Source organism: Heliangelus exortis, chromosome 12, assembly GCF_036169615.1.
Source record: "Heliangelus exortis chromosome 12, bHelExo1.hap1, whole genome shotgun sequence".
Lineage (NCBI taxonomy): Eukaryota > Metazoa > Chordata > Aves > Apodiformes > Trochilidae > Heliangelus > Heliangelus exortis.
Window position 1 is genome coordinate 11,376,392 of NC_092433.1, and position 24,664 is coordinate 11,401,055.

General features: G+C 40.1%; 1 protein-coding gene across 2 annotated transcripts in view; it reads left to right on the forward strand.

Moving 5' to 3' along the window:
- The window catches only part of LOC139801580 (netrin-4-like), a 45,454-nt gene that overhangs the window by 3,511 nt on the left and 17,279 nt on the right, over nt 1-24,664 (forward strand). The window contains exons 2-3 of one of the 2 annotated variants that reach the window (XM_071756006.1): nt 4,179-4,720; nt 16,288-16,548. In XM_071756006.1, the coding sequence (XP_071612107.1) occupies nt 4,179-4,720; nt 16,288-16,548 (803 nt within the window). Of the gene's footprint in view, nt 1-4,178; nt 4,721-16,287; nt 16,552-24,664 lie in introns of both variants that reach the window. The other variant, XM_071756005.1, reaches the window with a different exon arrangement.

The following is a 24,664-nucleotide window of genomic DNA, read 5'->3' on the forward strand; positions in this document are numbered from 1 at the left end:
ATAAGAAGTTCATAATCAGAAAGAAAATACATTGAAATGCTTATCAAGTAATAACCATGCTCTGGTTTCATAGCATATTCAGAACTTCACCTTTTGGGTATTTAAGAAGGCTGGCTCTTTAGCTACAGTTATCAGGGCTATTTTAGTGCAGAAATACATCAAGTTAGTCATAAATGGCCGAAGACTTGATAAACTTATTCTGTGTTGGCTCCAGACAAACCAAAAGGTGAAACAGCACTTCTGCTGCAACCAGCATTGAGAGATAAAGATCTAGGTCTAATTAATAACAACTTGAGCAATTCATGTCCTCAGGGTGATTAGTTTTAAAAGAACATTTTAAAGTTTTGAGTTATTGAGAAAAAAGTCAAACAGATCTAGAACAAGTGAAACCCAGGCTAGACATACACACTGCAATTGCTCCATCAAAAACATAGAGGAAGATGTCCAAAGGTTTTAATGTTTACATGTTGCTCAGGACTGTGATATTTCCTCTCCTACCTCACTGTAGGGGACCTGAACACACAAAATCATAAATTTGCATATGGAAAAGAAATAAAAATTCCAATTCAAATAACTCAGAAAATATTAGGCATCTTTCCAGTCACATCAGCAAGCTTTGACTGAGTTGCCATATGACCTTTCTTTTGTCAGGTATCCAGTGGAGGGAGAACAAAAAACCTAGAAGGAATTGAACCTGTTTTTAGTTAATGTCTACAATTTTTTGTTGCATGACAAAGCTCTGAAGTAAGACATTTTTGATTGAAATGGTACCTCAGGACCAAAGGGAGGATGACCTCCCTTGAATTGTGTGATTCCCTCATCACTGGATAACACCCTTGTTATAACATGTGCTGGGCTTGTGCCATTGACCTGAAACCTTGTGGCACAGCTCTGAGGTATCCAAAAGCTAACAAATAAGTCAATCATACCACTTATGGAGCCAAGACTTCCTCCATGGAGTAAAAGCTCATCAGCTAGCATGCAGTACCCATGCACAGTCAGATTGTTCAGTTCTTTATGAATTATTCAATGAGTCCTCCTGGCAGTTGGGATTTGTTGTTTGTTTGCCTGGTCACTGTTTCTCTTCTGCAGTGGTCCCCCCCTTGCTGTCCAGATTCAACATCTCATCTTATTTCCAGAGAATCAGTGAGTGATGGATTGGCTGTGTTGTCATTGTGGCCAAGCAATGTTCTGTTAATTGATTTCTTTAAAAGCAAGGCTTTTAATCGACTGCAAATTTTGTTTTCCAACCTCTCTCCTTTTCTAAAACTCCCTTCTGCTAATTTGCACTTTGTTCTTCTCCCATTTTCCCAATGACACAGCAGTTCAGACAGGAACTGTTTATTGATGTTGCTGTATTAGCAGGCAGAGCTGACAAACCTTGTGACTGTTGTTCAGGAGGACAACCATGTTGTTCTTCCTTGTCCAGATCCAGATAAAAACAGCTGAAAAACTCAATACAAGACTAAGAGCCCATTTATGAGAAATGTAAAAAGCAGTAATGCCCTTTAAAAATATTTCCTCTTTTACTTTCTTATATTCTTGTCTGCAAAGCTTCCCCTATATAACTCCTTAAATTTAGATGTCCAGCATCCTATTTCCTCTATTTCCTTAAGTGGTGTGATCCATCAATAGAGATGGACTTTCTTTTAATTATATGGTATATTTATCCACAATCCAATAGCATTTGTAACACGGACCCATTTTTAATCAAATGCAAGTAACCTGACCCTTAATCAGAGCTAATGTTTGTTCAAAGCTCAATTGTAAGACTGGTACCACTTAAATTCTCTGAAGGCAAAGCTGACACCTTTCTGCAGCACTGAGCAAAACCACTTAATATCCAATCTACTTTAAACATTGAAACTGCTGTGCTTTCCTTATTTCCAGTAATTTCTACCAAAGTGCTTGGACATCAACATGAATCTAAATGCCACTTAAAAGGACATTCTTGTGGCATGAAGTTGTAGCTTGTTATATTTTTGCTGACCAGCAAGAGTAGGTTTATCTTTATTTCATTAATTTTTTGTGACTCACTGAAACTCACCCTACAGAGCATAAAAAAAATTTGCAGTTTCAGATGCTCTGCAAAAAGAAGGAAGCTGTAAACAACTCTTGTAGAGACCTGAGTCTCTTCTACAGCACAAAAAGTCTCAGAGAAATTACAAGGAACTTTCCAGATTAAATCTCTGAAGTTCCTGGTGTTCCCTTGTAATTGTAATAGGCTCAGATGGAATAACAAATTCATAATCAGAAAGAAAATACATTGAAATGGTCATCAAGTAGTAAGGATGGTTTGAGAACTTCATGGAGGATCTCCAGTAGTGCTAAGAATCACCTTCTCAGTCGAAGCTGGGGAGCAAAGAATAGAACTGATAGATCCAGACATCCCCTTTCCTCTCCAGCTGATGTCTTCAACTCCTCTCATGAGAATTCATCCCTCTGCTGGCACAGGGAGAGGTGGTGGGACTGAGGAGGAACAGCTTTCATTTCTTTCATCCAAGGACTACTGGGTGCACATGTGATTCAGGCACTGCTGCCCTCTAACCTCTGCCAGTCTCTTAGGACTTCTTTGGGATACTAAAACCAATCTTGGCCAGCCCATTCAAGCCACTGGTGGAAGACAACTTCTACCAGGAGGAAACCTACTGTGTCTCCAGACACCTGCTCTTTCCTTGAGTCTGCTGCTTACAATGTCTGTAAGGCAACACACACTTTAAGTCCAACTTCTGAACGCGGCTTCCACCTCTTTTTAAAAGTAACCAAGAGGATTTTTGGGTTATCTGTTTCTTCACCATATGAAGTTTATGCTACTTTATGCTGTATGTAAGCTTAAATGGCACATGCCATTGGCCAGTGGGATTCAGTGGACATACAGCAAGGTCACTGTGTGCACTAATCCTGGGAAGCAAAATTCCACAGCAATGCGGACACATTTTTTCACCTTAAATATTTCTTTTGGGGAGAGTGACATCAATTTCATCCAACTAAATTTACATTTTGAGTATTTTTTATAAGGCTGAATTAGAATCGCTTCTTTGACCTGATTTGATTTTAAAACTAATTTTGCCTGATGAAAGGCTGAATATAAACCATGTAGGGATTTCAAAATTTGACCTAGAATGCTGAACAAATAGCAGACCTTTGAACTGTTCCTAGACTATTCAGGGTTTATGGTCATCCTATGTTTCATTGGAAAGGTCATTTCCTGTAGGACTTCCATGCAGTCATCTGACTTGTGACCTCTTGGATTAGATTTATGACCTTGCAAGGTCAGACATTAACTCATTCTAGACTGTTAGGTTGCAAAAAGAACATTGTAAGCCATTAAAAAAGCAATTTTCTCCAGTATATTAATAAGGCTTTGGAATGAGCCCTTTAACTCCAGTGTTACAAGACACTAGTGATTCCCAAACAATCTTAAAGCCTTATAGGTATCCCTACCTTTCTGACTTTAGAAATAAATAAATAAATATCATGAAGATACAAAAAGTTTGCCAGTATTTGCAAATTTTGCAGAGTATAGACACTGACTGTCATGTTTAAGGTACAGAAACCAAAGAAAGACTTGATTTTCATCTCTGCTAAGTATTAGCAGCTCCAGCTGATCTCAATAGGAGCAGTAGAATCTCAACACCCCTCACAATTGTGCCAGGAGTGCATAATTACAGAAATAGATGCTTTCTATATGTGTTCATATGTGTAAGTAATGTCTGCAATTTGTTGGGCAGGAATGATCTCTTTTCTTAATGTATCTACAGAGTATAGGACAGTTTGACTTTGCATTCTGATGACAGTGAAAATAAATGCATTGAATAGATTCAGTCCTCAGATACACAGTTTTACTAGAGTGAAAGTAAGAAAACACCAGATTTCTGTGGCTAGACATAAAATGCAACAGACCAAGGCAACTGTGCTTTCAACACAAATCAAAATTAAGTATGATAAGCATAAGTTTTCTAAATACCTCAGGAGCTAGACAAGGAAAACAAAGATTTGTTGGGAAACTCACCCCAAACTTTGTGTGAAAAGACAAAGTAGTTCTCCTTAGAAGAAGTCCTGTTGTATGTTAGTCCCCAAATGAGGACTTCAAATATTTGCATGGTCACCCATATCACAGTCTGAGAACTATTTGAGAAATTCTACTCAGTTGTGTTTCTTTTGCCTGTCTTTCTCAGATCCCACGAGGCTACGAGCCTTCCGCTGCCATGGCCGTTCCTGCAACCCTCCAGTGGGAAACCTTGCAAGAGGGAGGACACCAGTCACCCTGACCACGTGTGGCCAGAACAGTACAGAGCTGTACTGCTTCTACCCAGGCCAGAATCTCCTGCATCAGGTCTCCCATGTCTGTGGGCAGCCTCATTGCACCAAATGCAATGCCAACCAGCCTGACAACTCCCATCTCCCCGCTGACATGACAGACGATTTCTTTGCAAACCCCAACTCCTGGTGGCAGTCTGCCCAAGGAGTACATAGGGAAGAAATCAGACTGGACTTTGAAACAGAATTCTACCTGACCCATGTCATTGCTGTGTTCAAGTCACCTCGCCCAGCTGCCATGGTGTTGGAAAGATCCCAGGACTATGGGCAGACTTGGAGGCCCTACAAGTATTTCTCTGCCAACTGTACAGCGACTTTCGGGCTCCAGGATGATCTCATTGAGGAGGCCTCCATGTGCACTTCCAGGTATTCAGATGCAGTGCCCTGCACCAGAGGAGAGGTAAGCAATAACTGAGGTTTCATCTAAGTTTCATGTCAAAGAGCTGAAGACTAGCTGAAAAGCAGAGAGTATGTGCTCAAAGAGATAAATCAAGAAAGGTATCTCCTCCCCAAGGCTTTGTGTTAAGAAAATAAAGGGAAACAAGAAGAGAAATCACGTGTCAGTGAAGATATGGAAATGCTCTAACACATTTGCTTTATGAGAGTTGCACAGGATAGGATTGACCTTGCTAGTTTTACCTTGCAGCTGCCAACAACTGAACTAGAAATCTGACAAAGTAGCTGTAGGGAAATACACATTTGTAGAGTGATATATCCAAACTTTTTCTACTTTAGGATGATGAGCTGCATGGTCTTTCTTCTTCTTCTCTATACAAAAGGTACTATGTGGCTGGACTTGATGCACTTGAGAAGAAAGAAACTAGTGTACTATGCCTGGGACAGGGAAACATCAGTAAGGAGAGACTGAGTTCATCTTTGTGCACCAGGCTGGGAAACATCTCTGCATATTAGAAATCCAGAGCAGATCATCTGACTGTTAAACTTGTTCCTGGAGCAGGTAGTCTGCTGGTCAGTTGTTGTGATTCAACTAAGTTAGTAAATGCAAATGCATTCAATATATAGAGGTTACAATTTGCCACGTCAATACAGATCCTAGGCAACTAATACAACTTTCTACTCTTGTGTGCCTTCCAATAAAAAATCTGGAAGCACTTTGCAAGATCCATTTAATGATCTTTAGCACACAAATAAGAGCCTTATTGCCATTTCACAGATGTGGAAAGAGAAGCACAGAAAGGTAAAGCATTTCATGGTAAAACAGGACAATTCTGGTTGATTAAGGAGCAGAATACAGGGTCTGAGACAAATGCCTTGGAATTAAATGCAAAACACTATTCCTTCTGTAGTACAGTGTCCCCTGTTGCCCTGCACTCTCTTGGTTTTAATGCTTACTAAACCTTGGGGAATATCATGAAGTCCATGTGTTGCTGCTACAACAAATCTAAGAAGTGGATGTCAGAGAATCAAATAATGAAACATTCATCCAACACAAGCCTTTGTGATTACAAGTGTCAAAATGATTCTGTCAGCTTGGGCAACAACTACACTGAAATGAATATGTGTCTGCTTAATCAATATACACTGTGCTAGCAGCTTTTAGAAAACAATAGGAATAGTAAGGATAGACATATTTGCAAGTCATACACCTGCAGATCCCAAATAATTCCATGAGCTGTTACATGAATTGAATGCATGGAGAGGTCACTTTCTCCATGGGCTAGAGAGCTGAAGCTTTAAAGGAAGACACAGGAATCTGTATGGCAGCTTAACAGAGAACAAGACAAATACTGTTTCACAGCACATAAACCCAAGAGGATTCTGAAGTTCTGGACTACAGAGAGCTCTTAATCAGTCCATGAAATGCCACGATGGCAAGGCTGCAAAAGCATCAGGCTTTTTAGGTCAGCAATGTGACACAGCAGATTCTTTTGTGAATGAAAATAAAGGAAGGCAGAGTATAGTTATTTAAAGTGATACCTGATCAGATTTGCCTGACTGACACTGCTTCTCTTAACTACAAGTCTCACAAGAGCTTTGCCCACACATCTCAGAACTGCAATTTTACACCTTATTTTAAAGACGTCACAAATGTCACCAGGATATCCCCAAAAGCACTGATTTACAACTGATTTGGAAGGAGGATGATTAAATCTCCCCAACTACTTTCTGTAGTGCTTTCTTCTTCTTTTTCACCTCCACTCTTGACTTATCCAATTACTATTTATCCAATTACTGTTCCTGCCTAAGCCTTGGATGGCTGAGGAGCTGACATCACAAGCTGACAACATTTCTGAAATGATCAAAACTGTTTCCACTTAAATGTTAATTAATGCTCTGAGATAAATACCAGTTTTATCTGCTGAGGGGGTTCCACTCCTTACTGGTTTTTCTTGAGCATTGTGCAGTTCACTTGGAGAAGAGACACAAATTCCTTTACAACAGAGCACAAAAGGAATGAAAAAAAGAAAGCCAAACCAACTAACAACAAAAAACCTGATGCCTTACTAAGAACATTTAGGTTTAAAATTCACATGGGACACATCATGAAACAAGATTTCAGGTTAACTGGCTTCCAGAATTGAGAATGTCAGTGTGAAAGGAGAAGGGGGTAGAGCATTGATAAACTCCCATGGATCTCCATAAGTCAACACACTCTGATAATCTTCCAAGACCACTGAAAGAGGCTTTTCCTGGGAACATGATGGGAAACTTGGCAAAAGAGAAACTTTTAGGAGACTAGAATAAAAGCGAAAGACATTTGGTTGACTTATGTATCACTCTCAAAACAGAATCTATTGCATCACTCTGTTGAGCTGTATCCCTTCTCTCTTGCAACTTATCCCTTATCTTTCACCTCTGACTATCTTTCACATTTTCATTGAATCTCAGATATAGTAGAGCTGAGACAGAAGGTGTCATGCATTGGGAATCAAGTCCTGTAGAAATGAAAGCAGATGACTTCCTAATGTCTCTTGCAGTTCTCTTTTACACCAGCATTTACTCAGTCCCTAACTTCTGATCAGATCCAGAGTAGCTCTGGAGCTAGAATCTATCTATTTGAAATCCTTGGTCACCCATCTTAATTCTTTTGACAATAAACTTGCTGTCCTCATATTTTCTGGTCTAGGAGGCAGACCAATTTAGTCACTGCCAATTGTCTAAACATCATTTTCTTCATATGAAGCACTACAAAACCGAGACCCAACCTTCTAAGCTTGTAGACACTTTGCAGTCAAAATGTTCTACTAGCATGTCTTATGTCCTGGCCTGTTAAATACCCTTTGATTTGACTGTTGACTTCTGTCACTTAGAAATTATATATTATATGGGAAATGATTTAATATTTTTGCTTCTTCTTCTAATCTTTATACTGTTCTTAAGGGAGAACATTCTTAACTATTCTTAAGGGAGAGCAGTTACTGCTGCACTCATCAGCTTCAGAATGCCAACCTCCAACATAACATTGTGAACCAAAACCAATCCCACCTTTTTAAGTTCTGTTTATCTACTCTAAGTGCAGATACTGACAATGCCTGCATGAAGTCTTATGCACCAGCTGAGATCTTTTTTAGCTACTTGTCTAACCATCTCATTTTCAAATTTAAAAACTTTCTACTATATAGTTATGGAGCCTAAAATAATTCTTGAAGTCAGTTAATGTAAATCAAAACTCTGGCCCAAACAAAAGGAGAAATTACCACAATGTTGCATCAGACATTAGTGCTACTTAAAAGTTCAAACATCATATGGGGGAAACAGGGAATATTTCAACCTGCATCCTGACAGCACATGCACTCAAGGATCTGAGAGATTAAAAGCACATTTGTAATAAACTGGAATATCAGGAAATGAAAGCAAATGTTCTCCTCCATCGAAGATGATATTTGCATGAAAGAAAGACATTAGCATGCAAAGCAGGGTAGAACACTGACCTGCTTATAACCACCAGACCCAAAAGGACACCCTTCCCCTATTGGGTCTAGCTAGAGGAAAGGAGCTTTGAATCAAAGGCTGGTTCATTTATGTGAGTGTCTGTGTGACAGATGACACCAATGAAGTGTGATATAATAAACCCATTAGTGGAATTCACTGGGGGCTTGAAGAATTGTGTATGCCTGAATTAAGTAACTTGTTTCTATGGCAACATGTTAACTGTGCCTTCTGCAGGAGACCTGTTCATTCTCCATTTTGCATCCTGTGGTGACCTCTTTAGGGACAGAAGTCCCCAGCAGTGCCTTTTGTCAAAGATGAGTGGTCTCACTTTGTGGCTAAAAGACTTTAATCACTCTTCTAACCGCACTCTGTGAATGCCAGATCAAGAGATGGTGTGATGGGATTCATGCAGTTCTCTCTTCTTCAAAAGACACCAGGTTATTCGGGCAGAAGCCACAGTCAGCCACAGCCCTATAGAAGGCCTTTTCCTATACAGTGACACTAAAGACCTCTCCTGCACTTCTCCAGCTACAGGGACTCCCTCAGCAAGTTATTGCAGAGGGGACCACTTGCACACAGACACCAACCCAGGCCAGGGCCAGGGTTCCGTGTGGATTGGATGTGATCCTGTTCCAAGGACCTAAATTTTTGCTGTCTTTTCTCAGGCTTTTCTTTTACAGTATTCATCACCTTTTGATAAACAAAAGAAGATATTACAGACACACGTACACCTCATTAAGTGGCAGCATCAATAATTCAAGATATCACCACTGAGGCTTCAGTGGTTTCTTAGGACTGATCTCATTTAGCAGTGGGCTGACTTAATATAGAACCATGCTCAGCGCATCACAAGGTTGAATTCCTAGTAGCTAAGATTCAGGGCAGGCAGGTCTTGTACTGCAATGACTTGTCCCACAGTCAGCAAGCCTGGCCTCTCTAAGTTGCATGATGCTTGGGTTATTCAACTTCCAGCCGGAAAGAATTCCAGGAGGGATTAGTCACTAGTGAAGGTAAGTGCCCAAATGTTATGACTAGGGCTGTCTGTTCAGCATTTCTTTTAACTTGAACTGTAGAGGAGATAAAATGCAGAGGCAAGTTGAGAGGAAGCAGTTAACACCAGCAGTGTAAACAAGCAGATAGCACTGCCAGGTCCTGCTTCCCTGGAGGAAGAATTAAGGGGCTCAAGGATTTGTCTCTGAAGGGAATGTGAACTGACATGAGACCAGCCCAGCATTCCCATCCCTGGCAAGTGAACTTTAGGAGGTCACCCAGTGTCCTACTCTGACCTGGTTTGTTCTGAGCCATTTCAGAGACACAGAATCTTAAAAACCAGCCAGAAAGTTGCAGTAGGTTTTTGGTTTTGTTTTGTGGTTTTTTTTAAGAATTGCTTCTACATTTCCCGAACATATAAAGGAGCAGATAGTTAAATATTTTTGTTTCTCTTGTTTGGAGCCATGCAGCTGCAGCCATGACATTTTTTTTCAAGTCTCAATTGTGAAAAAAATCTTGTCTAGATGCTATGAATGTTAGAGAAACATTGTCATAATTTTCAGACTCCAGCAAAACACTGAATTGTTTGCTCTACAGTTGGTGTGTGGACACACAACAGTGTCATGGGGAGACTACAGACTCAGCTAAGTCTGTCCATGTCTTAGATTTTAGCCAAGACGTAGGCATAAGAATGGCTCCACTTATAAGAAGTGGATGCTCCCTCATGACTATATGGCTTGGTTGACATTGGTTGACACTGACAGTGATGGGTTGTTTTAACTTCTCCTGACAATTCAGCAGAGAGAGTGAAATGAGTCTCCTGGTTCTCAATCCAGTTCCCAGACGAGCTGTCTGCATCACAGAACTCCTTATGCCACCCTTTGCCATTTCAGAGCAAACGTCATTCCTTGTAATGAAAAAGGACAAAGCACATTGTGGGAATGTGCAAAATGTTCACACAGCCCCATGTAAGGTGGTGATGTGTGGAACGGAAGGAATTTTATCCACTCCCTGTATCCAGATTGAAGGGTTTTGTGCCCAATAGACAGATTTTGTACTTCAACTACAATATCTGGCTTGATAGAACATTCTGCTTTTCCCCATTATCCTTGCCCTTTTACACAGACATAGATTTACATCTGTGGATAGCCTGTACCTACAGAAGACTTTTTTTTTCTTTTTTTTTTTTTTTTTGTGGAAGAGAAAAAGTCCATAAAACTCTTCAGATTTGTCTGCTTCTAACTTCAGATGTGTACTCTTTCCCCATCATCATATTGGCAGCAATGCCTAAATATTAATATTAATGCCACACTGACTGGGTTACTGGAATAACCTCAAAGCAAATGCAAACTGAAGGAACATTGACCCTTTCTGGTTTGGAAAATACAGGATGCATTCAGTATAATACTGTCTTGGTAGTAGCTAAGTTTACCCAGACCAGAAAAATTTTAAAAATCAAACAGTTATTTATTTATCAATCTATCATATTCTGCACTGGCTTCTAAATTTTCTTCACTGGGAGGACAGAAAAGAGATGGATCTTTACTAAAAACCACTATCCCCCAAATTGTCAGAATGGTCCTTCTAATAGCTAAGAGAATAGCTGGACTTTCTTTGTTCTCTGAACAGTATTTCAAAACAGGAAAGAGACTGCTTCTTAGAAAAGACTACTGTACCACAAGATGGAAGAGTTCATTTTAGTCAAGGGGTCCATCAAATAAATCAGAGGATATTTGCCACTGGGTAGAAAAAATTCTTGTGTTTACTATTCCTTTAAGAACAAAATCAACTCACATGAAAATCTCTTAATGAAGAGGATTTAGGACTGATGAGAGTTTTTATTGCAGCTTCCTTCTGATGGGCCTAGTATAAGCACACAGGCATTTCTGATCTCATTAACCTGATTGTGTGCAACGTGATCAACATAGCTTAAGGATGATTTGGAATATTAAATTATTGTTCTGCACAAGGATCTTCTTTTGTAGGAGGCCATGCATTGGCAGTGCCCTCCATTTATTACTCATATTCCTTGACCTTAGGCTATAAGCTTGCAAGGGGGAACCTTTGTTGTGTCCACATCGTTTCTGACTAATGCTGGCTGGAAGATCAAGTTAAGAAAACAGAATTATCTGCATCAAGAATGGAGAAGCAAAACATATGGCAAGAAATCAAAAATCTGAGACACTGTCTCTGGAATGAAGACGACCTCTTGACTGGCGATAAAGCATCACCCCCCATGAAGCTGTGCCAACTTGTGTACAGCAAAGCCAATCCTTTAACAGTAGCTTACCTTTTTTAGCTTTGCACACTTATACAATGCTCTTCAAACTTCCTTGCTCTTAGAAAGGTCATGAGAGGACAGAGTAGAGACCATCTTTTTGAGGCACAGCTGATGGACTTGTAAAAATGAGAATGACAAATATGCGCTTGATAGCAGATATGCAGATAAGCATGAATGTCCTACTCAGCATTCAGCTCTAGTGTCAGCTTCTGATTATAAGGGAAACTCAGGATCTAGGATGTATTTCCACAAAGGGTAGAGACCATAGCAGTGCTGAATACCTTCAACTTCCACACAGTTTAATGGAAACAGAAGGATTTCTAAGGTGATTTCTTAGCAGACTTAATTAACATCAGATTTTCTTCTGCAGCTTTGTGTGTGCTGCTGTCAAAAAAGCTGTACATTGATGTTTAGAAAAATGACTGGGAGATTGTCTGTTACAGAAAAAAGAACATAGCTTACACGGAGCTAACAGATAGAGATTAAATTAGATGAGAAAAGCTTTGCAGTGAACATCATGGGAAACTCTTCTCAGAGCTTGCATCTTAATTATGAGAACACACTTCTTTTTCATTACACTCTCTTCATGTCTTGTATCTTAATATAATGGAAAACTGCAAATTTGTACAATATCTCTGGGAAATGAGAAGAAATCCTATTTCTGCCTCTCTGCAAAAGGCAGAAGCCAAACATCTATCTGTATAGAAGGAATCTGCTTCATGGGCTTCAGAAACACAAACTTTGTGTACTAAAAAAAGAAAAAGAACAGACAGCACAGTGAAAAGATGAAGTGTTTCTTCCCATGTCTCATGTATTCAGAAAATCTTTAAAACATTTATGCAGAAATGGTTGAGAAGGCCAAACTCTTATCTTTTACCTATTATTAAAATTGAGTGCGTTGGGAATCTAAGAGAATTTTACCAATAAAAATTTATTATTTTTCCCCCAATCCATGAAGTACTTGAATACCTATATTTCACTTTAAAAAAGGGCATTTAGCACATAAACAGACTTCTGCTCCTACTGAATTCACTGGCAATCCAGAACAGCACAAAGAGTAAGTTACTTGCTGAACATTATATCCAATAATTGTGCTGGGGCTTTGAAGAAATAGTCACATTCCCAAATCTATATTTTGGTCACAGTGACATCTCTTCTTTTTTACAGATATAAAATATATCCCTGTGTCATATAGAATTATCAACCCATATATACAGCCAGAACCCATCTGCTTCCTCATTGAGGATTTATTTTTTCATAGGGACCCACAAAACCAAATACATTTATCTAAAATATAATTATGTATTTTTAGTACAAAAGAAAGTTTAGTGGTGTTGTTTGTTGGTTTTTTTGTTCGGTTGGTTGGTTGGTTTTAGGTAAACTATGCATGTACAGAAAAATTATTCAGGGCACATAAAATAAGATATCAGATCTGTTTAAAAATTCATGTCACTCTATAATTATTTGAATCAGTACACATGGTGAACTAAAAAATATAACTTATGGTTTGTAACATATTGCTCTTGACAGTAGGGCAACATGTATGTAAAGGAAGATCTAAGGACTGGCACTTTAATGTGAGAAAAAACATTCAATCAAATGTTAAAAATTAGTCAAGATATGGTATTTACATTATACTGTTCCTTGTGCTCAAGGGTTTTAATAAACAAATATTTCAAGCAGAATTTGTTCTCCAGAACAAAAGACAGAGGCAGATTTCATTTTCCATTTTTATACATATATGAAATAATTCTACTTAACTGGTTCAAATACTAAACAAAACTGTGTAACCATTGTGCAAATAGCAGTTTACCTAATCCTACTTATATTGGCACAGCATAATTGCTTTGATTGAAAATACAAAATGTCTTTGTTTAAATAAGTCCCCAGTATCTTGGAGTTTTACAAAGCTGAGGAAGGCTAATTTCATAGTAGCTGTTGAATCCAAGAAGAACATATAAATGCTTCTCCCAAAAGACTTCACCAGTGCTATGTTACCCAAATCAGATCTTTAACACTTAACAATTCTTGCCTTGGGAAAGATAAGGACAAACAAATCCAGCCTCACCACTGAGCTTATTCCAGACAGAAATGTGTCATGAATTAATCATACAAGCAAACTCTTGTACTTCAATTGGAATGGAATACTGCTTTTTCTTAAAAGGATGCCACAATCCCTAAGGGACATCCAAGCTATTAACATCTCTACTCACAAATAATGTTCAGAGTTCTAATAGGATATGAAAAATGCCAGAGTAGCTCCCCTCAAGTGAAGCAAGGCCAGAAATTAAATTATTTGCAAAACAATAAACCCACAGGGAACCCAACCTTTTTCCAATCTGTCAAGGAAAGAAGAAAACACAATACATCTTCGTGAAAGCAAATGGCCCTGTGCTGAGAAAAGAACACCCAACAGCTGCTCTTTTGCCTAAAGAAGTCGGTGCTATCTGGATGCCAGTTAAGACATGGGAAGGATGGATAATTGACTGAAGACCCCAAAACATGAAACCATCTCTTTAAATTATCATACTGCATAAAAATAAGTTTCTAGTAATGCAGTGCAACACACAAGATTCCCCTCATAGTTCACATTGCACAATGCAAGACTAGTGTCATCAAGCAGAAGTTTAATACCAGAGACATGCAGCAAAATGATACACTTTGGCAATTATCTAGTTATTTCTCTCAGAAACACCCCATAAAAATTCTTGTTCTTCAACTCATGCACCCTTTTGGTCTGTCTCCAAAGATCCATAGCTGTTTGCAACAGGGAGCTCTGGAACATGAAAAGATTCAGCCTTTTGCCCAGCCTTGTATAAGGAAGTCACTGGCAGGATCAGTGCAGATCTTTCTAAAGCTAATGACATATTGATTACCTTTCTTCAGATATCTTGTCCTGGAGCAAAGCTCCTCTAGCATTTATGTGGTCAGGCAGTGATCTGTTAGGTATGATCTGGAGAGCTTGCCAAAAAGGAAATACCATTTTTACTAAGCATGGTATCAGAGAAGCCACAGACAAGAAGCCCAACTGTGAGAACAGAGCCTGTGGAAACTGATAACTGAACAGACTACTTTACCCTTGGCTCCTCTGTTTTATGCCAACTTAAAACAGTTTCATGAGGACTTTTAAGCATTTATGTCCTAGTAGCTTGTTCTAAGGACAAAGATCTCTAATCTTAGCAGGCTCTGCAGAACAGTTCCATGCAGTTCACAGCCTTTGTCTTGGATTCAGTGACCATGTGGGAGGAAGATGTGTATCTGTATGTGACAAGGTACTCAGGATCCTGAGAAACCACCCTACCTCTGTGGTGTCCACAGGAGATGGGGAAGAAGGAGAGAAGGTTCCTAAAACTAGTTTCCACTAAGAAGACCAGATCACCTTGGATTAGGGGAACCAGACAGAGGAGATTTGGTCTTTGTCCTATGAATCCAGTAAGGTGAATGCTGGGCACCAGGACAAAGCAGAATGGGACATTTGCTCATGGTTTCATTGACCAGGAGAATGTGGACATTAGGATGGAAAGGCCTGAGCTATTTTGTCATTATCTCCCCATGTGCCACCAACATACAACAGAATTACCTTGCAGGCTTGTATCATGAGCTCTTTATGGGCTCCTGCAAGCAAAAGGGAGCAAAAGTATTTTCCATGCTGTATTTAAACTACTCAATTCACTAGAAAGAAATAAATAGAAAAACACAAATACAGAGTGAGAAAGAGGGAATCCCTATGGAAACAAAGCTTTCACTCTGCTAATGGAGTTAGACACTGTCACCACTTACACAGCAGGGCCAAATGATCCCGAGGGCAGACCCCTCTGCCATGATGGAAAAGCTCAACCAGAGGAGAAACAAGCTGTCAAATTGGAGTTAACATATCCATAGAGAACATCTAAGCCTGGGAACAAATGCAGCCAGCTTCTGGTTCACTGACATGGACTGGGATGCAGCCCTGCACTATAAACCCTGCTCCAGAGCAACAGAAACAAACACATCCTGAGAGACACAGAAGGGTAGAGTGGAGCATGAGCTAAAATACCTTTAGTCCCTTTAGTCACTGCTAAACACCACATTAGAACTGTGGCACTCAAAACCAAACTGCTGCAGCTCTCGAGAACTGTGGTGAGAGTAAAAATCCACAGTCAGACACCAGGCACAAAGCACCTTTGGCCCTGCATGCTCACTGCAGTGTAGCTACTTCGAATGAATAAACTGCCTGGCTTTGGTTGAAGATGAAGATTCTTGCAATGCTTACTCACCCTAAGCCAAGCTGTGTTGTCTAGCACGTAACTGAAGTGACCAAGTCAAAAGTCTGATCACAGTTTCCACTTCTTTCACAGATCCCTTTAGTGCCTTACTTCACCTGAGTCTAGAACTCATGCTAAAGCCATGTTCCTAAAATGCTTTGAGAAATTTGGATGCCATTAATACTGCATTTATGCCAATAATCTTGGATTTCTCTGAGTAACACAGTTGTCACTTGGCTCAGAAACAAAAGTAAGTAACCAGCACTTGACAAGATATCACTTGCTGCCTGAACTGCAATAAGTAATGGCTCAATAAAACCAGGGAGAGATGTTTAAACTAAGGGATTTTGTCTCTCACATCTGAGACAGGATAAAACCAGGTACACAGTCACTTGCTGTGGTTTGGCCAGCTGGTGGTAACTCAGATGTGGTGTTCTTGGATCAGTCACAGCCCCACAATTTATGTAGAGTATTCTAAACAGGAACTGTTACTTTTCCTGAGCATTGCCTTGGGATTTTTACTGTCTTATATCTATTTTTGGGTCTTCTGTCTTTCAGGTGATTTATCGTGCCTTAAGTCCAGCCAGCAAGATCGAAGACCCCTATAGTCCTGAGGCTCAAGATCTCCTGAAACTCACCAACCTCCGCCTCCTCCTGTTAAAAAGACAGGAATGTCCATGCCATGGCTCGGGGTTGGTAGAGAAGCCTCAGAGGTTTTCCCACTATGCTATTTATGACCTGATCATCCGGGGAAGCTGCTTTTGCAATGGGCACGCAGAGGAATGTGAGCTTGCCAACAGGACAGGAGTCATGGAAAATGTGGTGAGTTCTAGACATTCACAAACTTACCAGACTTGTTACCTTCTTGTGATTTCTCAGCCTAACTGGACATTCTGTGTTTGATCCTGTCCATGCTTCCCTGTCAATCCACATTTGTGAAACCTAAAGCATTTTCCTATAACCCTTGCTGCAGTTCCATGTGTATCAATGTCCTTGCTAAAGATGAGTCCTTCTAAGAACTCTGCACCTCAAAATGCCTAAAAATTGTGAAAGTGCTTTGTTATTGAAATAGAGTTCCAATCCCAGATATAGTTAATTAAATATCCTGTCAATATGCCCACACAGAACTCAGCTATTTCTTTAATGCAAATACTGCACTGACCAGAATTACAGCAGCAGATCTCAAATCTTAGATCTTCTGAGCTTTCAAGATATGAGCAGTTCTGTCCTTCTTAGGGTTTCAGCTTTTACTTTTAGGATTGCATCCTTCTATGTTTTTGTTACTTTCACTATGTAGGCAGCAGCATTCAGGATGTGAAAAGAATTTCCACACTTTTACCCATTCAGCTTAAAAGAATTCAGATTTAATAAAAAAAAAAAAAAAAAAAAAAAAAGCCAAGTCTTGTAGGAAGATTATTCTACAGTGCTATGACTAGCCTCTCCCTCTTCAGTCTTTTATTTGCATTTGACCCTGGATGTGCAGAAGATGCAAGGTGTGTTTTTATGCATAGTCAGAAGTTGTGATTCAGGGGGAATGACTGCTGTCTTCTTCTGATTTAGCTGCAAGTATTATGGAGAAGAACTCTAACAGTCACAGGGAAACGATGCTAACCAAATACTCAGGTACATATAAACACAGACAGAATTCAAGCCACTTTAAACTAATCAAAGGCTTGACTGGTTCAAAAAAGCTGTCTCTGTAATGGGTATTGAAAACCAAAATAACTTAGAACTTCGGTCTCTGGTGCTCTCAGACATAGCAGACTCAAGAAATACACCTTCAGCTACTTTCTGTCCCTTTAGATATATGGTACACTTTACATTTTGGTTTGTTTTCTTTTGGAATGTGTATTCATTGCCTTCCTTTCAACTTTTCTAGGTTCAGCATAGATATTGTAAGATAACAAGGACTGCATGAGTTTCACAGAATTTGCAAAATCATATTTGAATCAGTTCCATCTGTGGTACAAATCTAAGATTCAGTTACAGTATTCTAGCACTAGGTGATATTATCATATTCAGTTAACTATAAATATAGACTCACTTAATACATAGCTGTGTGGAGAAAAGCTGTGTAAAGAGTGCATCCCCCCTGTTGCAAACTGTTGAATATATGCATAGTTAAATCAAACAGATGAATATCATGCTAAATGACTACAGATGGCAGAAGAATAAACCACCCATCAGAAAATGAAAACACAATATTGTGTATATTACTGGCATAACCATTGTAAACTATGACTGGATATTTTTTTTCCCACTAGTCACAAGGGAATAGAATCTTCTTGTGCCATCAGTGACTTCATGGGGCAGAAGGTGAAATAGTTTTGATGAAATGCACTTTATGAGTGACTCATGTCCCAGGAGACAGGAGGGGTGGATACACCACATCAGTCACACTGGAAAAGATGTTAGCAAGTCTTTCCTCAGAGACAGGGAAGGTGCTCTACTTTCAGTCACATGGTGACTAAAACAGGACAAGGAAAGCAGATGTTAGAAACTAACACTATATGCCCAGAAATTATTTGATTCATTCCTGGCCACATCTAATTTTTAATGAACACAGGGGGAAAGCAAGTCTCATGACACACAGTTTATTTTGTGACTTGTGTGGGTGATACCACAGCAGGAAGAAAGAGCAGCTCCATCTTTCCTGGGCTGCTGTCAAGTAATAAAATAAAATGCTGGAAAAAATACAGGCTTCCACAGAAAAGCTTAAGGACGAGGAGTTTTCAGTATGTTAAGAGTTCAGAGTCCTCCCATAATGTTGTTTGGTTTGTTTTCTTGTAGTTAACAAAAACAAAAGCAATTCCATGTAGAAAACAACTGTAATTGTTTGCCATGGGATAGGCCCAAAACTTGAGATCATTCTGCACTTAGGTCTTGGAAGAGATTTAATTGTGCTAACTTGTAAGTCTGCTCTTACCCTTTAAAGAAATCTGTTCCATTTAATACTTCTAATACTGCTAGATGGATACTATATGGAGGCTAAATAATGGAGAAAGCTAAAGCAAATTTTGTTATTAGGAAAAAAGTTTTCAGTCTTTTACCAAGGTGTTTCAAGACCTTTCAGCCAGTTCACTTGTTCCCAATAAATCTCCCAGTAATTTAAGCAAACCTTTCTGGAGTTGCACCTTCTGGCTGCATCGAGTTTGCAGTTTTACACTTAGGCAGCAGGTGCACACAAAATATGGAGAAATTTTGCATAGGGTTCATGTTACCTAGTGCAAGAGTTACAAAGTTCTAGATATACTTCATTGCCTTGCTTTGCTTACTGAACTGGAAGAGTCCTGGGGATTAGCTTTGCACCCTTTAGTGCTTAGAATCTTTTCCTTGCTGTGCAGAAGTTTCCTTCAAAATCATGGACCTTCTTGCCCTTCTTTGTTCCCAGATTCCTTATAGATTTGGCTGGCCCAGTGCTGTTTTCATCCCTGTCCTTCTCCCACTCTCCAAGCTGCAGCTATCTGTAGAGAAGTTGCAGAAAGCTATTTTTATCTTGGCTTCATCTATTCCATTACTCAACATAATTTCCCTTGAATGGCAGCTCTGCATCTGACAAGTTCACTAAATACAGATGTAAAAATCCAGAGAAGAGCTCACAGGCCCATTTTGGAAGTGGATTGTCAACCTAACATCCCTAGAGCCACCATGGATTAACCAGTAGAAACCCAGCTAATTCCAGACAGCTGCTGGAGGTAGTCAGATTTATTACAAAGTAAATGACAAAACCATTTTGCCTGTTGAATGGACATGTCATGTCCAAACTTCCCTGAGCTAACAGTGTGCTAACCAGTTATGCCTGAACTTTAAATCCACAAACCCTTGTTCATATATCAGAATCTAGAGCTTCCTCCATTTCCTCCTCCTCTGAAAACTGATTCAGGGTCTTTCTACACCAAAGGTTGGCAGTCAGGCCAGACTGTTCAGTAGTATGAAGCACAAAGCCTTGAATAAGGCTGAACTCATTTGGTCTTATTGACTTTCAGATTTGAATAGTGCCATTTACTCATTATGCTGTGATCCAGGCATTCACCTATAAAAATACCGAGCATCTCCCCCCTTTCTGCTTCCTCCACTCTTAAGCCAAGAGCTGGTGAACTGCTGTAACTCAGGGGCTGCATTTCACTGTGACAGCAGTTACCTGTATCCAGTTTTTTATAGATTTGTAGTGGAGACGTCACCATAGGTAAAAAATAAGCTTAGCCTGAAAAGGAATAAAAATCAAGCTAGCATTGAGAAAGAAAACAATAAAAAATCAGAGTGAAATGTAGGCTAAGGCACAGCCAAGCATGTGTAAAGACTGATGGAAGGGAATTCAGGCAGAGAATGGAGTTGTGCCTTGAAACTGTCACCGGATGAGTTAGATTTCCTCACATGAAGCAAGAATTTTGTACCTCTTCCGGTCTGTTTATCCTGTTCTTTTGTTACTCTTCAGAAAAGGGCTTACTGGTGCTAGTCTGAATATCCAACTAAACCCTGTCACTGTTTTTACCTATTTACTGAATTTGGAATCAGTGGCAGCTCATTCATTCACTGCCATGGAGTCCAAACCCTGTATGGGCTCAGGTGGCCTTGCCCCAAGTTTTCCAGCTCTACTTATCCCTGCCAAGTTCCCTCAGACTTAATTTACCAAAGTGACCAAGTATGAAACGGAAATTCAGTTCCCTCAGAAAGCACCCACACATGTACTAGTTGTAAGACATATATACTTACTGGGCCTTTTCCCAGAAACCAGCAAGTGGCATAGGAAAGTAATGGCTTTTTTTCATTGCTGCTTAGGTATTTAAATTGTCAATCTACCCACACCAAGCACTGCAATCTGGGATTTATTCCCAAACCACCCATTCTCCTATGTCTTTGCAAATCTGAGAAAGTTTAAGGGACTTTTAATTTGGTCTCTCAGAAGTTGTATGTGTTCTTGTCAGGACCCGATGTTGAAGATTTATTATAATCTTCATGGATACATCTCTTAATTTGGAGAGATAACAGAGCCATTTAAACTGTAAGAGAACCAAAGCAGAATAGCAGTCACTGTTGTATGTAACCACTCAAAATAACCCAGAAAAGAGTCAATTTACTAAAAGCAGGTAAGGGACTAGCCTCTGATGTCATTGCAAACTGCTGTATCCAAAATCTTCTCTGGCGACATTACAAAGTGAACACAGAGCCCAAAGACAAACATTTTCTCCGAATCAGCAGCAGTTGCTCTGTTCTGGAAGGCTTCCCAGTTTAACCTTCATTCACTAGGAAAAAAGCTCCAAAATAGACTGACACTAGGACAGGAGAAAGAGTAACAACCACAATATTTACTGAAAGGACAATGCAAAAGAAATGAAACAGACAGAGAGAAAGCAAGAGGCTTCAGGTATTGTATGAAACTGAACAGACTTTAAAACAATCAAAAAATTGCAGGACAATCAGATGGAAAATTACCACTATCTCTCTCAGCTGTGGATCAGAACCCAGGTGAAGAAACTTCATGTAGTCAAAGGTGAATAGTATCATGTAATTTCTTGGAACAGTTGTATGGAAGCAGGATATAGTTCTACACTATTTGCTATAAATCAACAAGAACTTACTAAGCTCTATGGCAGAACTACTGGATGAAATGTATGGCTTAGTACAGCAGGTCAAGCTAAATGATGAGAACTGATCATCCTGGCACTGAAATCCATGAAGCAATAACTTCCTCTGTGTCCTGACTCAAAGTGCTCAGGTGGTAGATGTACAAATGAAAGCCTTTGGCAGCAATACCAGACTTGTAACAGCACGGCTGTACAGTGAGGCAGATGAGGGAATTAATCCAGGTTAAAAATACTAGTGCCAAGAAAAAAATAATAGTTTTAACATTTGGTTTTTTTAGCATGGTTTGTTTTCACAGCCCAATTTACACATGATTCAGGCCATGATGCAGGAGGTGGTAGCATAGAAAGTAGTAAAGAAAGCAGAGATGTCTCAAATTGAGATTTCCCCTGAAGACTTTAAATCATGGAACCAAAGCCCAGAATTTAGCTGCTACACCGTAACATGAACACAGAGCTTGCTTTCAAGTAGCAATTAAAGTCAAGGTGATGGTTACTGGGAGTATAGCATAACATTTTTGTTCCTTTCCTGAACTAATAATATCCTCTAACTGCAAGTGTGTCAGCCTATAAACTTCTACATTTCACAAATTATTTTTAGCAAACTGGAAACTTGATGCAACATCAAGCTGAAAACTGGCTAGGTTTCCCAGTTGATGGTTTGAATCTCATGTAAGCCTCTCTTCTTCATACCTTGCTTTCAAGGTCCCTCCACCTGGATTGCCAGCTCCAGATCTTGAAAGCTGAAATATTCTTTTCCTCAGATGCCTCCTCGTAGTCAAATATCCGAAAGCTTCCAATTACATTAATCCAGTGGCACACAAAGTACTATTATCAGGGTCCTGAAGGTAATAAAAAGGACCTTAACAGCCCTGACTGGCCTCACCTGAGAATCCTACCCAAGCTTGCTGTCCATTGGCTCTATTTCAGCTCGGTCCTCAGCTGGTGGTGCCTGAGTGATGCTGTAGATATCCCTGTCTGCCTCCTGGGTGGACCTTGCTCCTGTGGTGTGGGTAGCTTCCCTCCTGGTAGATTCTCACACACATTGCAGCTTGTCTCTCATTCTGCCTCCTGGACTTCAAACATATGTTGTGAGCTTTTTTTTTGTGCCTGTCTCTTGCTGCTCCAGAATTGCTCCAGTTCATCCTCTTCCTGTGTCTGGGGCTGTCAATACCAACTTCTTGCTCTGTCCATTGTGCTCAGGATACTCACACCCTCTGTAAGGGCACAGCTTTGGCCATGGTAACCCTCCCCTTACAGTTCTTCAGTCCATAAAGAGCAACTGCTCCTTCCTGCTCTCTGACAATCATCTCCTTAATGGTCATTATCTCCTCACAACTCTGACACTGCTTTCTAGAGAACAGAAAAATAAGTGTTGTTCCCCTGAATCTGTACTTCTCTGACTGTTTACCTTGGCATGGTCATCTTTGTGTTCCAGTGGGATCAAATGCATCCTGAAGTTTTGTATTTGGTAGGGAGTGCAATCTTCTGCCTTTTTGGACCCACTTTTGTGAAAGAGATGTAAAACTCAGCAGTGAATGACACATCAGGGACACACGTGCCCTCTTTGTGTTGGCAATGAGTGCAAGTCTCAGATTCTCCCTGAGCAGATATCCCATCTCCTATTTTATCTGACAGCTTCCTGGATTTCATTCTTGTTCCTTCCTGTGTTTTGGTCTCTGGCTGCCTCTTCTATCTCTTCCTCTCTAATAGAACAAATTATTTGTCTACTTACTTGCAACCACCTCATCTAACTTTATTTCACATCATGCTTAAGTGTAGCAGGTCTCTCCCACAACTCAGTTTCTCCTGCATTAACAAGTCTGTCTGCAATGTCCACTTACATCCATGAATCACGTTTCTTTACTGTTTCATACTTACTCTGTTTTTCTTTGCTCTGTTCTCCTATCTAACTCATTTTTGTTCTTCATGTTGCACTCTCCTCCTTAGTTCTTTTACCTATGAATGCTGTCTGTGATTAGTCTCCATGAAAAAAATCTTCCATGATCTCCCTATCCACAGATAATACATGGCAGATTTGTTTTCTCTTTCACTATTTTTCACCTTTGTCCCAACACCCATCAGTTACCTTTTCCTTGTTCTTAAATCTGTACAAAAAAGTCCCCAGAGCTAACCCTTTCTAAAAGAAGTTCTGTGACAGCTCCACTGTTCACTTCTGCCAGCTCAGTGGCCCTCCTGGCCGCTTGGCTTTTCAACCCTTTTGTCAAAGCTGGTCATCCTGCTACATATATTTGGGAAACTGTTCAATAGCAGGGATCACAGGCAGGAAGTTTCCTTTATGCCTCTGTCATACCCACAACGTGCCATTCCTAGATAGCCTCTGCAAACTACAGTTTGCAACAAATCAGTGGGCAATGAGGAAGCCAACACATCTACTTACCACTGAAGAGCAACTAGATTCTTCCTTTCTTGTTGAATTTTCCTGTTAACTTTCTGAGCAATTGTTCATGAGTGTTCACACCATCTCTGCTTTGTACTGTAAGCACAAGGTCCTGTGGAATAATCAATATTTGATCACGTAATTCAAGGCTAAAACAAGATTGCATGGTTTGATTCTGTACCCCAGCTGTACAATCTCAGCAGTTCTTTAATATAATTTTTATATGGTGAATGCACAGATTGTGTATATATCTCTAAAAACCCCCAGGGAGCCAATTTATAAATCTTGCCTTGAAACAGAATAGCATTTTTCTAAGAAGTGACTGGATGCAAGGTTTTGGTTTGGATCCATTTTGGGACGAGCTGCAAAGTCACACAGCCTGAAGTCTGGGGACATTAAAATCTATGGTTCTGGGATAGGCTTATGTTATCTTTCCCCACTCTAGTTCTTTTCTCTGTTCTGTGGCTTCTGAAAAGTAACCATTATGTCCGCAGGGGGGAATTTATAAACCTGAAGAGCCAAACCCTAACAGGGAAAAGTTTGTCATTGTTGCTTATTGGCACTGTTGTCTTTTCTCTGTAATTTCTCATCCTGTTGTGGGCTTCGAACATGGATGCTGCTCTTGTGCAAAGGTCTGGGGAGGCATCACTTAATGTGCTACATGCTGTATCCTCCTGAGGTTTACTGGTGCTGAGCTCTGACAGAAATGCATACCCTGAAGTCTGTGCTCAGTCTTCCGTGAGGAGGCAGCCAACCGCTCTGTGCAGCAGCAAAGCTGCCAGCTGGCCATAGAGGGGCAATGGCATCAGCTGCAGCCTATCCCCTCTGCAGCTCCATGACATATCTGGTCTGGGAGGATTAGAAACCAGGGGAGCGGAGAGCAAATTGCTGCAGGGAGATGGGTTTGGGGGCAGGGGAGAGCGTTCATGCAACTGCTCTTTTGAACAGTTCT